At 34.8% G+C, this 14,249-nt stretch overlaps 2 protein-coding genes across 4 annotated transcripts in view; one reads left to right on the forward strand and one right to left on the reverse strand.

Annotated features, from left to right (window-relative positions):
• The first annotated feature begins 217 nt into the window (after positions 1 to 217).
• LOC106129311 (uncharacterized) lies at positions 218 to 8,152 on the forward strand. The gene is made up of 3 exons (XM_013327837.2): positions 218 to 869; positions 6,180 to 7,707; positions 8,030 to 8,152. Exons 1-3 carry the CDS (start codon positions 841 to 843, stop codon positions 8,150 to 8,152), a joined length of 1,680 nt encoding a protein of 559 aa, XP_013183291.2. The 5' UTR covers positions 218 to 840.
• Positions 8,153 to 9,233: 1,081 nt separating this feature from the next.
• The window catches only part of LOC106129393 (rab GTPase-activating protein 1-like), a 37,287-nt gene continuing 32,271 nt past the window's right edge, over positions 9,234 to 14,249 (reverse strand). For 2 of the 3 annotated variants that reach the window (XM_013327941.2, XM_013327946.2), the window contains one exon: positions 9,234 to 14,180. In XM_013327941.2, the coding sequence (XP_013183395.1) occupies positions 13,885 to 14,180 (296 nt within the window). In that variant the 3' untranslated portion in view covers positions 9,234 to 13,884. The remainder of the gene's footprint in view (positions 14,181 to 14,249) is intronic. The other variant, XM_013327942.2, reaches the window with a different exon arrangement.

A 14,249-nucleotide genomic window follows, 5' to 3' on the forward strand; every position in this document is an offset into this window, starting at 1 on the left:
TAGTTGTCAGCCAAAAATATTGGCAGCTAAGGTGTTTATTATCAGTGAGTTTGCGTCACAAACGAGAGAGTAGGTAATTTGCGTCATCACAACACGACACGCGTGCTGTTTTAGGTAAATGCGTGGAAATACCATCACACATACATATAATCACGTTTATATCCCTTGCGGGGTAGACAGAGCCAACAGTCTTGAGAAGACTGGTTGGTACTGTTACGATAGCATTTACCCCTAAATGTTATAAAATAATATCGCTGACGCATATTCACTGCATCAGCGACCTAGTTATTACTACACATTTGTTTTAGCATGATTTGATTGAGTCAGTCCGTTCTCGACATTCTTTCCATATACAATTTCATAATTTAATTTCTATTCTTTGTATTTTGTTCTCAAAATAAACAGTTTAATTATAAATTTCTTTTTTTAAAAAGAGACATTTTTCGGACCCCGTAACAGTGGTGTCAGAAGTGGGATTGCTAGCGTGGAGCTCCCGGGAAATCCTGTTCAAAGGTTATAATCTTGTCTCTATCGACTCTTTCGGCTCTATCGATATATGCTCCGCTAGCAATCCATCGCGGGTGTTCCAAAATATTTGCTACGCATCTTTCGGACTCCGTGGCATAATTGGCGTGGCGTAATTAAAATACTGAAGAACGAAGACTACACGGTCTTATCGTCTCCAGTTTGGACAGTCCTGTATCCTGTTGCGACAGTAAGCCTTACTTAACTAAGTGAGCCTGCCAATAGACACACTATTCGTCAAGCGAGCTACCTTCAGCGCGTTCCCGAAGAGTGGTGATACGTGATCCTCATCGTCGTGACCTCAACAAGTTCCTGATGAAATCGTGTGTCCTGATAGCGGCATTGTGAGTAAAATCATTTTTTTTTTTGTTATTGCCAATAATATTTTTTTTTTTTTCTTTTTTTTTCCTGTGTTTTTGTTTTCCTTTTTATTTAACAATGTCTACTAAGTCTGAAGGAAACTCTGGCTGCATTTCCGAATTCCCAATCCAAGTATTATGTAACTTTATTAATTCTTATAAAGGCGAACGTGAAACACTCACTGCCTTTCTGACTAACTGTCAAAATGCGTTACAGTTAGCCAGTAACCCTCAGAAGGATTTGCTTTTAAAATATATAATTTCTAAGTTAGAAGGCAAAGCTCAGATCGCTTGCTCTAACAAAATATTTGAAAATTTTGATGAATTAAAAGGCTTTCTAAGACAAAATTTTGGCGAACGTAAACATTACAATCATTTACTCTTAGAGCTACAGTCTTGTAAACAACAACCTAATGAGACTGTTGCCCAATATGCGTTGCGTATCGAAAGTTGCCTCACGAGCTTGCAGTCAGAGATACACAACTCTGAAAGTTTGAAAAAAGAGATAGCTGGTCGCATTGCTATGACCGAAGACCTTGCTATGTACACTTTCACTTTAGGGCTTCAACCTGCCCTTAGTAACATTGTCAGGTGTCGTAATCCTAAAAATCTAAATTTAGCAATTAACCTAGCTATTGAAGAGGAAAAAATTTTGAACTTAAATAAATCATTTTCCAGTCATAGTAATATCCGTAATAAAACATGTAGATATTGCAACAAATCAGGTCACTCGGAATCGGAATGTTATACCAAAGCGAAACGTGATGCGCCTCGCGCTCAAGTTTCTCAAATTCCGGCACACGCTACAAATAATAACTTTCCGTCTACATCGAAATTTAATTCCACACCTATTGTGTGTAGATATTGTAAACACTTTGGCCACGATATTTCTCAATGTCGTAAAAGACAGTATAATAACTCTAGACAAAATAATTTTCGTCCAAATACTACATATCAGCAAAATTTCATTGATAACCGAGTAGAAATATCGGAGCCACAGTGCCATGAAGAAGTTGAAAATAACGATAATTTAAACTAAATCCTCGGTTTGCGTATTCATGCCGGCGTAAATCGGAAAAAGTAGGCATGTATCATACAAAATTAAATACTACTTCAAACTCAAAATCCGCTGTATCTAATCTATCGTTATCTTCTACTTCGGCAATTAAGCCCATTGGTAACGATCATCATAAAAGGTCGTCGCTGTTTTCTATTTCACACAGATGTGCCATTGGCAGTGACAATAACTCTTCGAAATCCTCTGAATCTAATACTAATTCCATCTCTAAGCCCACTGTATCTAATTCTATGTCCAAATCCTCTGTATCCACTGAATCTAACATTAATTATATGTCTAAGTCCCCTGTATCTACTAAATCTAATATAAATTATATTTCTAAACCTATTACAAGCTTTCCTATTTCCAAACAAAATGATCTTAATACTAACCCTCTCTCTACGACCCCTGAAAATTTATTTGACGAATTTTTAAATATCCCAGAAGACTGTCCAATGGTCTACGATATATCCCAGATCAACAAAACATTTCTCCCTTATATAGAAGTCTATACGTCTCATTCCGATAAACCTCTTAATCTTCTCGTAGACTCAGGTAGTTCAATATGCATGGTTAAAGAAACTAGTTTATCCAACCTTTCTAACATCGAACCTAGTGTAGTTAAGTTTAAAGGCATCAATGATATAAGTTCTCATTCCGAGACGAAAGGAAAAATTATGTTATCTCTGAAATTAAATGCTAATGTATCTTTCCCATTTTATTTCCATGTAGTTAACAATGTAAATCTTACTTATGATGGCATAATCGGCTCAAACTTCTTGTCATCTAACGGAGCAACCATATCATATAAGGAATCTAAATTATATTTCTCCTCCGAACCCGAATTGTATTTTAAACTCAAGACCACTGAACCTATTTACGTTATTCCTCCACGAACCGAAATGCTGGTCGAATGTTTTGTCACTAACCCTGAGTTAGAACAAGGTTTAATCCTTACTTCATTAATTAAAGAATATCCTAATTTATATTTCTCTAAATGTCTTACTAAGGTAAAACCAAATGGTAAAGTCACACTATCCGTTCTAAATACATCAGAAAATAAAGTAATACTTAGACCCGTTAAATTTACCTTAGAACCCGTTTCTTATATATTAGAGTGTCCTAAACAAGGAGTTGCAAAAGATATAGAGTTCGTAAACCACACAACTGAAATTCTTTCTGGTTTAGAACGAGAAAAATTAGTTCAGTCCGCGCTTCGTTGCGAACACATGAACGAAGAGGAAGAAAAATCTTTACGTAATCTTTGTTCCGAATTCCATGATATTTTTTATCTCGAAGGAGATCGTTTGTCTTTTGCAAAAACAATTCAACACGAAATCCGTACCACCACCGAAAGTCCCATCCATGTAAAAAGTTACCGTTTCCCTGAATGCCATAAAGAGGAAGTAAGCCGTCAGATTAAGAACATGTTAGATCAGGATATAATCTCACCCTCTGTTTCCCCGTGGTCTGCCCCTATTTGGGTAGTACCAAAAAAACAAGACGCCTCAGGAAAACCGAAGTGGCGCATTGTTATTGATTACCGTAAACTCAATGAAATTACTATAGGAGATGCTTACCCCATTCCAAATATAACCGACATCCTAGACCAGTTGGGTCATAGTAAATACTTCACAACCCTCGACTTAGCTTCTTCCTTTCATCAGGTCAGGATGCATAAATCTGATGCTGAGAAAACTGCTTTTAGTGTTCCGGGCGTTTCCGGTCAACCAGGACATTACCAATTTAACAGAATGCCCTTTGGGCTTCGTAACGCCCCTTCTACCTTTCAGAGGTTAATGAACGTCATACTTTCAGGATTACAAGGAATTCACTGTTTCACTTATATGGATGATATTGTAATTTTTAGCCATGACCTTGAATCTCACATCCAAAAATTAAAGCTCGTTTTCTCTAAATTACGAGAACACAACTTAAAACTTCAACCCGATAAGAGTGAATTTCTCAGAAAAGAAGTTCAATACCTAGGCCATATCATTTCTGATAAAGGAGTGAAACCCGATCCCAAGAAAGTTGAATGCGTTCAAAAATTTCCAATTCCCAAAAGTCCCCGTGATATTAAGTCTTTCCTAGGCCTAGTCGGTTATTATCGTAGATTCATCGAAAATTTCTCACATATCACTAAGCCCTTAACAAACCTTCTAAAAAAGGATGTTAAGTTCATCTGGCTATCCAAACAACAAAATGCATTCAATATTCTTAAAAACAAAATAACTACTGCACCGATTCTTCAATATCCAGACTTTACTAAGCCCTTCATACTTACCACTGATGCCTCTAATTACGCTGTTTCAGCCATCTTATCGCAAGGAGAAATTAATAAAGATCTCCCTATCGCTTTTGCTTCCCGAACTCTTAATAAAGCTGAAGGAAATTATTCGACAACTGAAAAAGAATGCCTTGCCATATTGTTTGGTACTAAAGTCTTCCGCCCATACCTCTACGGTCACAAATTCCAAATAGTAACAGACCACAGACCCTTGCAGTGGCTGTTTAATTGCAAAGATCCAAGTTCTAAGCTTGTCCGTTGGCGCCTTAAACTAGAGGAATATGATTACGAAATCATATACAAAAAAGGCAAGATGAACTGTAACGCCGACTCTCTTTCCCGCAACCCTGTCCTTGCTGTTGATCCCGAAATTCCCTCCGTATCACCTGAAACTTATGAAAAATACTTACAAATTAGTCAACAATCCAACACTATTTACGATACAATAATAGAAGAACATAACGAATCCTTACTCAAAACCAAATGTAAAATGATAACTTACCCCTCTGCCATTGATTTAGACGATTCCATTCCATACTGCTCTGAAATCATAGAACTATCTAAAAATGATGATGTAACCGACATACGCGACGTAGAACGCGAATTATACACTTTTTACAGTACCAAAAACGACAAACATGTGTATACCCATTTATTTTTACGAGTACATCATTATGATGAAATATCATATAAAAACATATTTAATATGCTCAGAGACTACAGAGATATGATAACCACCTGGTACTCTGAAGAAAAAGAATTTGCAATCTCAGATTTTAATGACCCATTTAATAAAATTTCCTTTCTTAAAATTTATAATATGCTATCTTTCCTATTCCATAACACAGGTGTCAAAATACACGTATATCACAATAACATATCTTTTCCCACACCTGTCGAAGTACCAAAAATACTCAAGGACCATCATGATTCTCCCTCCGCCGGACACCCCGGCATAACACGTATGTATGACCAACTTAAAACAATATACTGGTGGAAAAACATGCGCCAAGACATAGAAAACTATGTGAAAGCCTGCAAGTCATGTCAAATAAACAAACCATTGCGACAAACTAACAAAGCCCCTATGATTATTACCTCTACCGCTAATAAACCTTTAGAAAAAATATTTCTTGACGTAGTAGGACCACTACCTGAAACTACTTTCGACAAATACAAATTTATCTTAACATTCCAAGATGATTTAACCAAATATTCCCAGGCTTATCCCATGTTGACTTGCTCTGCCCAAGAAACCGCTCAACGGTTAGTTCATTTTATTTCTCACCTTGGCATTCCTAGAATTATTGTCACTGACCAAGGAACAAATTTCTGTTCCGATGTACTAAAACAATTAGAACGTCTTTTTGGCATAAAACATATATTCGCAGCCGCACACCATCCCCAAACTTGCGGGGCACTTGAACGAAGCCATTCGACCTTAAAAGAATACCTTAGATCGTATATTGAAGAAAATTCCCATACCTGGGACTTATACTTAAATACTGCAATGTTAGCTTATAACTCGAATGTCCATTCCACAACGGGCTACCCTCCACTTGAACTCTTATTGGGTTTTAAACCGTATATACCTCAATCCATAGATCGGCTCGAAAACAGTACATACACTGACTATATTCGAGCATTAAACCACAGGCTCTATTACAGCCGTCAAAAGGCTATAACAAATATTCAAAATTCAAAAGAAAGGTCGAAACGATATTACGATTCCCACTCTAAACCAATAACATATAGTGCGGGTGATATGGTTTACATAAGATGTCACCATAAACAAAATAAAGCTCTCTCACCCGTGTGGAAAGGCCCTTATAAAATAATAAAAATAAACGGTAATCACACCGTCACTGTAGTTATAAATAGAAGACACGTTCGTTATCATTATGATGAAATAAAACCCGCCTCCTAGTGTATGTCTCATTGTCCACAGATTTGCCGCGACAGTGAACGGGAGCACGTATATAACGCAGATAACCAGCAGTCCAGGAATTTATTTCGATCAATCTCTAGATGTTAAGTTTATCCACGATAGTTGGAATGTTGTAACGTACATCGACTTGTCTCATATTCAACCTCATTTAGATAACGTGGAATACCTATTTGAAAGAATTTCTAAATATTGTGTCTCTTCTCAGTCATCATCGAAAATCCAATCAGACTGTACTAACTCTCTTAATTCTCTAGAGTCCCAACATGCTAACAACGTAAAAAAGTTTTCTTCAATATCTTATTTAGTACAAGTGCAACAAACAAAACGTTCTAAACGCGGATTAGTTGATTTAGGAGGCTCGATATTAAAAACTTTCTTCGGAACATTAGATGCTAGTGACGCAATTATATACACCGACGCAATAAATCAAGTACAGTCGAGCGAAAAACAGTTAGCACATCTTATGCAAGATAATATCCACGTCATAAAATCAACAGTATCTACATTCAATAGTACAATGTCAAAAATAAAAGAAAACGAGAGTCGACTAAACCATAACTTAAACATCATAGAAAAAGCCTTTGAAACTCTCACAAATTCAAACGATAAATTAGAAATGAAGTCTCAATTATCTCTGCTACTTCATTCGCTAGAAGGTATAATAATGTCTCTATCTTTCGATATCGATGACCTGAATAACGCAATATTATTTAGTAAAATGAATATTTTGCACCCGACTGTACTCAGTCCACAGCGACTTTATGAAGAACTTGAGCTATATAAAAACAATATACCTAAACATTCCGAGTTGCCAGTATCTTTGACTCTGCAAAACGTTCATGAGCTAATTAATGCATCTGATATCATATGTTATCTCCATGATAATAAGTTAATTATTGTAGTAAAAGTTCCTCTCGTTTTGCCTCAAACATATAATTTATTTCATTCTATCCCTTTACCTACCCCCTATAACAGCCAGACTCCTGATACTTATGTTCTAATTGCACCTAATAAACCATATTTGGCAATAACTGTAGATAGATTATTTTACTCACAATTTGATGATGTTAAAGAGTGTAAAGTGATACAAAACCAGTGTTACGTATGTGCGTTAAAAAACGTTTACTCGTCTATAGCCAACCCAGTGTGTGAGACAGTACTGTTAACCGACGTAGTTCAAAAGTTACCCAAATCGTGCCAAACAAAACTCTTACACGGCTCTATAGACTTCTTCCAGAAGATAACTAACGACAGGTGGATCTTCGTGCAATCAGAACCGGGTAAAGGACATATAACGTGTGAAAAGCCTTATTCTAACGTAGACGAAATCTTGTTCGGAACTGGTATTTTACATCTACCCAAAACATGTCAAGCTTTTTATAAAACTTTATCTTTTAGTGCTACTGATACATTAACCTCTAACATATCTATTTCTATATCTAGTTATAATATTGTCAATGACGACTGTTGCGTCTCTAATAAGATAAACACTTCTATTTCTAAGCTACCGTTTGTAAAACTTAATGAAGTAAATAAAAAAAAAATACTTACTGATAACACTTCAATTATAGTTACTACTGATTTATTATATTACTTACTTAATAACTTTTATCGAATTTCTTATGCAAATTCTAATCTTAGACTTCATTAAGAGTGTATTAAAACTCATCCTATACTTTATCCTATATATATATATAAAAAAAAAAAAGCTTATATAAAGTTATAAACCTTATTATTAAATTAATTGTAATGTAATATTAAATACTTAGAATAAATATACTTAAGTAGACTTAAGTCTGTATTTTGAAAGAATGTCATGAGCCTCTAATTGTAATCTCTCATCCCTTCAGGTGATGTTCGATCTTAACGGGGGGGGTGTTACGATAGCATTTACCCCTAAATGTTATAAAATAATATCGCTGACGCATATTCACTGCATCAGCGACCTAGTTATTACTACACATTTGTTTTAGCATGATTTGATTGAGTCAGTCCGTTCTCGACATTCTTTCCATATACAATTTCATAATTTAATTTCTATTCTTTGTATTTTGTTCTCAAAATAAACAGTTTAATTATAAATTTCTTTTTTTAAAAAGAGACATTTTTCGGACCCCGTAACAGTACCTATGCCACGTTCAGCCGTTTGGCTTAATGATAGAATTGATATTCATATAATGACAGGTTGCTAGCCCATCGTCTAAACGTAGAATCCCAAGTTAATAAGCCTATCCCTTTGTCGCCCTTTACGACATCCATAGGAAAGAGATGGAGTGGTCCTATTCTTTTTTTCTTTTGGCGCCAACCACACGGCACCTATTGAAGTAGGTAACTATTAAAAATACTCACTGCTATGCTTTTCTTTTTAAGCCACTCACCGGTAGATGTCACTTTGATGTATGGAGGTGTGACTATTCATCGCAAGATGGCAGTACTAAATCAGTAAAAAAAAATATATAAAAACGGCTGGAACTCGCGATTTAACTGTGGACGTCGCCTCTCTTGCATGATGATTGAATTAAACATATAACTTGATAAAAAGAAAGAAGTCTCTAGGGTTAGTTCACTTGCTACTATCCCTAGAGACTTCTATTTCTAAAGTACATATGAAAATTAAAAAATATTTATACGGCAAACGTTGTTTCGGCACATAAACAATATTTAAGTAATTTCTAGTTAAAAAAAAATGTTAAGGGTGCCCAACCCTTATCACTAAAGGGTATGAAAAATAGATGTTGGCCGATTCTCAGACCTACTCAATATGCTCACAAAATTTCAAGAGAATCGGTGAAGCCGTTTCGGAGTAGTACAGGAACGAACATTGTGACACGAGAATTTGATAAGATTTTAACACAAGAAAAAGTGAGGTAAGGAATTCAATATATTTCTTCTATTTAAATACTACATAATGTAAACTTACACGCTGCTTGCTATGTATTAACTTTTCGAACCAAACACGGAATCATAAGGATATAAAGATATTTCAAAGGTCATGTAACGTATTTACTTAAAACTGTGTACAACTTTCTGACAACTGAAGAAAAAAAAAACACATCCATTGTAAAATGTTTATTCTCATAAATGACAGACTAAAACAACATCTCTGCGCATATAACACTATGTTGCATTTAAATTAATGATCCTCGCGTATTTATAAAGCTATTCGTAATCACTATGTTACATATATCTTCTACAAGCTGTGATCTATATGCGTGACGTACAGTGGGCTACTGAGAAAAGTATACTTCAATTCGAAGGTTGTATACTTCTCTGTCGCCAAATGTACATTTAAATATGGCGTGAATTGAAATTAACAGGCAACTTAGATTTCTCATAAAAATACATTTTTACAGAGGGTTCCTTTTTTTAATATTTGTTTTAGGGGTCATAAATAATTTCGCTTTCATTTCCCATTTATAAATATTATAACAAAATATTATTAACTAATTTTTTTGAATCGAGAGCATCACCACCATCGTCGCCATAAAAAAATGTGCATTTATGAGATTTACAACAATTGGAACACGGATCACATGGTCCAAACTTGTAAACATACTACTACGAAGAATATGAATTCGAAGAAAAGTAAAAACATGAATAAAATCACTCCTAAAATCACTCCTCCTTTCAGGAGGGGTAGGCAGAGACCCTCTGAAAAAGAAAAGTAATTAAAAATTTTAGAAAAGCATTATACAGTTAATTATTTTTAAATTTGTGTAATCTAATGAATGTCCTCATATAGATTTTTATAAATAATTTTCGTAATATAGAGATCAATTGCTCGAATGGCACGAGCACTTATATTTGGAAAGCTATAAATCTTTGTTTTCTACTCAAAGGAATCATAGCATATGCATATTATACATAGGATCAAACCAATTCCATGTTATATATTGATAATACGTTGTCTTTCTATATATGCAGAGAAATGATCCTCGGCTGACAAGGTATACGTAGTTAGTTTCTTTTTAAAACATTAATTCAAAATTATTCCGATTATCCTTATGACCTGACCTATCTTTTGACACTGAAAATGTTCTCTTTAAATTTTTTTTATTTAATGTCTTCATTCTGAGTAAGCCGAATTAAAAGATACGCCCGGATATTTTTTTTAAGTCATGCGTATTGATGGACGCTAAATCATAGCCTTTTTTTTCTAATCTGCCGATAGTGAAGCCATGTTACATGTTGCAAGGGCGTAAGACGGTTTGAATTAGAACTCCCAACACCAGCGCGTGCAAGATCTACTGATCCGACTCCCGCTCGATAAGCAAGCAATATTATGAGCGACATCAAAGAAACGATGCATAAACATTCCCAAAAAATGCGGAAAACAAGTCCAGCGGAATTAGCTAACTATAAAATATGGTGCGGTGATGCCAAAAGATATACTTTTCCCAATAACCATGAAACGAATTATGTTATCCGTCCATTTTCGATAGGACGTTGGACTTATTTCGCTGTATGATACATGTTGTTGACTATTATTCGATAATGCCCGAATAATATTAGTATTTAATTTGTATGGAACTCGTGCATATTGTTTTAATATGATATTTATTGTCACTCAACTAATTTTAGCATCTTACGGGCGAACAAGTGAATAAAAATAACCGGCATACATTGAAATTTTTCTAATAATATATCGTAGATTATTAATTTTTTACATCTGGAGAAAGGTAACATCTGTTATATGAAATAGGCAGTCAGCTAGTGTTAACAAAAGTGATCATAAGTTGAAAAAGTTTTTGATATTTTATGAGAATTAAACAAGTTAATACAAACATGTCTGCAAAGCGATAGATAAATAGTTGATAAAAGTCTACTAGATTTTCTTTCTAAATGTTATGGCAGTGTGACTGTTTTATTATGGGATGCGTAATGGACAGATCGTTATCTTTTTTTTTAAACATAGTTGAATGTGCCCTACAAATAATAAATAAAGAGAAGTGATGTCATATCAATAAAAGCAAACTTATGCCAAGGCCCTAAAGTACAGTTGGACGAAACTGACCAGTAGTGCGCCTTCCAACACAAGAGACTCGGATTCCTTTGCACCTCACTGTACAATAGGTTACATAGATAACAATACCATCTAGATACGTAGATCTCGCCTACAATACAATAAGAGTTTACTTGACCCCACTGTATTTTTACCTATTATGAATATACTACTCTGAAGTAACATTGAAGAATCTTTATATTATTTAAACTCTCAAAACATATGTTAGCCTGTTTTTGTTTGAAAGTACAAATAAATATTTTTTTTATATACAGATTTATTTTAAACTTTTCTAAAACTTTTAGGGCATAAATTCACTGTTTTGAAAATGATAAACAAATGTCGTTAACATAAAGATATAGGTACCTAGTTCTTTTTTAAAAGAAGAAATATATCAATTCTAGTAGCAAATTGTTCTTAATTAAATTTTTCCAATAAATAAATTAAATCACTAATTGCCTAGTATATAAACCAGACTAGTAATTCTAGACTCGTCTAAACATTTGCAATAAAACACATGAAATTGTGAGTTTTCATAAGGTACAAATTTAATTAGGGTATAATAAATAATTATCAGAACATGTTAATCATAAGAAATCGATCAAATATCTAGGAACGCTGCCTTATTTATATTGTAGACTCTGTATGCTAGGTCTTCAACATAGCGTGCGAAGATTCGTATCACGTTGGCGCGCAAGACCACCATAGAATTACCACCGTAGATTCATAAAGTCTATGGTAAATATTAATTTGTTTGTAGTGCGCAAATACAACGCGATCCACGAATATTATCTGTAGCTCTCTAATGTAGCCTCAGCTTTAGAATTATTCGTCGCTGCGTTCAAGTGCATTTTCTTCCCCATATGCCATAACTATCCTTGATAGCACAGACTACATGAAATCTCGCCCACATATTTCAATTGATAACTGCACTTTTGGTAACTATTGCAAGGACACCATAAATGTTGCCATAGGGCTTCAGACATGAATGTTTACAGTACAAATGTCTTATCCTCCCTCTCTGTCTTTCTATTAGTTTGACCTCCAAGACAGAGAGAGAGCTAAGTTACCACATGTTGCACTCTCTTATTCTATCTTATACGGCGTGCATTTTCACAGGAGCTTCAATCAAGCTTCAAGCTATAATGTAAATTTACGAGTAGAAGACCTCTGTTTGGTTCTTATATCGCGTTCTTAGCGATTCTTGCAAACACACCTAGTTTCCTCCGCAAGGATAAGTAGCATCTCGTCTTAAACCCAACTCGTCACACATACGTGCGTTATTCTCACCTCATATCATTTATCAAGGCCTATAGTGTACGCATTCTACAAAAAAAAATAAAGCCTAATAAATCGTGATGACGAGTTACGGAAATAACCAAATGCGAAAATGGCGAATTGCGTTTTATGGCGAGTTGCGTTTTATGGCGAGTTGCGTTTTATGGCGAGTTGCGTTGCTCCTAATACTTCTGCGGTTTTTTTTTTCGCTTACAAGAATTGGACTTGGCTTTTATATTTATAACTTTACCTTAGAAGGCACATATTCTATGGCATACTGGATCTGTTACACTGTGACAGAACTTAATGAATACTTTTGAACTACTACAATAGTTTGTTTTTACAGGAATAGTTCAGTAGCATTCGTATAAAGTATATAAACTATATGTATATATAAATACGCATACGCCCATCTTTTTCAAACTCGTTACTATTAACACATAAAAACCGAAATTTATTTTAATATGACAAACACATAATTAGAATACTATCTATGATGAAAAATAAGATACTAATCTACCATATTCACTCCAATACTTTGAAATTTCAGTCCTAACTCATAAGAGCTTTACGATATAAATAATAACCTAAAATATAAAAAAGTCGGGTAGTAGGGTAAGGTAGTTATACTTTTACTTTATAATCCATACCATACCATACTTAGGTTACCAATATTTATAAAATACATAAATGTGTCCACAGGTAATGCTCTAATCTCACTTGCGATACGACGCGCCGTAATAAATTACACCCAGACAGACATTAAACCAAGTTAATGGGTTGTGAAATTGGGTTGAGAATTTAAAAATGAACATAATATTCATCGGATTTAAATCAGAATTAAAACATCCTAAAAACCAGGTGAATATAAAAAGATAATTTTTGTTTGCCTTCTCTCCACCTGCCCCGATATAGCTCAGATAAATTAAGCTTTATATAAACAGTCTGCAATAATCCAACAAACCTAACAAAATTGCTTTAGACTTCAGCCGCGCTAACAACTTACAGCAATACAATTATGTAATTATAACATTGACTAGTATTATGGTTATGTGCACTATATGGACGTGTTGCCAATAAAAATTGTATGAAAAAATCGGGGTGCTATTTTTCGACATTTTTCTACTACGCAGAGTGAAACTAATAATAAGTAGCCCAAACACAGTTAGCGAGTTAATTATCAAATGTTAAACCCGTGTAGTTACACTTTGAATATCGATCATCGCTAGCTTATCGTTACGATGCTTTTAACTCTATAGAAAATAATATCTTAAATGTGATCCTAAGTCACACGTTAAATGACACAACAAAGAAAAAGCAACGCGTCTCTTACACGGCTACACAATTTGCTTATAAACAAAAGAGAAGACCTCATTCAGGGCGTACAACTCAAATTAACAGAATTTCAATAATCGAACGGTGTTGTCAACCCATTGACAGCTTTTTTACCGCGACGTCATGGCTCCGTCGGTTCAATTCCTTTGCCTCTTTCGCAAGGTTGGATTCGACGAGCATTGAATGTCGTTTTGAGTTGAGATCTTTCTTCCTCCTGACCACGTCTGGGCTGTATGGCTCTGATACACGTCTATTTAGGTTTGTATGACTGTTGCTTTTGGTACTAGACAATGATCCCTGCCGTTGGAGTGTGGGCTGTTCCTGGTTTGTGTTAGGGATGTAAGTTTGGAAGGTAGGCCGTGTCTGTGCTGCCTCCATGATGGAATCTATAAAAATTAAATTTTACTGTTAGTACCTCATTTAACAAAGAACAATGACAACGTCTTGTGCTTCTA

The sequence above is a fragment of the Amyelois transitella genome, chromosome 4 (genome assembly GCF_032362555.1).
Source record: "Amyelois transitella isolate CPQ chromosome 4, ilAmyTran1.1, whole genome shotgun sequence".
Lineage (NCBI taxonomy): Eukaryota > Metazoa > Arthropoda > Insecta > Lepidoptera > Pyralidae > Amyelois > Amyelois transitella.

What these genes read in the sequence shown, in the direction of transcription:
- LOC106129311 (XM_013327837.2), top strand. Translation starts at nt 841, where the DNA reads ATGAAATCGTGTGTCCTGATAGCGGCATT. An exon ending in TGTGTCCTGATAGCGGCATT is followed by an intron (nt 870 to 6,179) that starts GTGAGTAAAATC and finishes CATTGTCCACAG; the next exon opens with ATTTGCCGCGACAGTGAACG. An exon ending in CGTTTGTAAAACTTAATGAA is followed by an intron (nt 7,708 to 8,029) that starts GTAAATAAAAAA and finishes TCATCCCTTCAG; the next exon opens with GTGATGTTCGATCTTAACGG.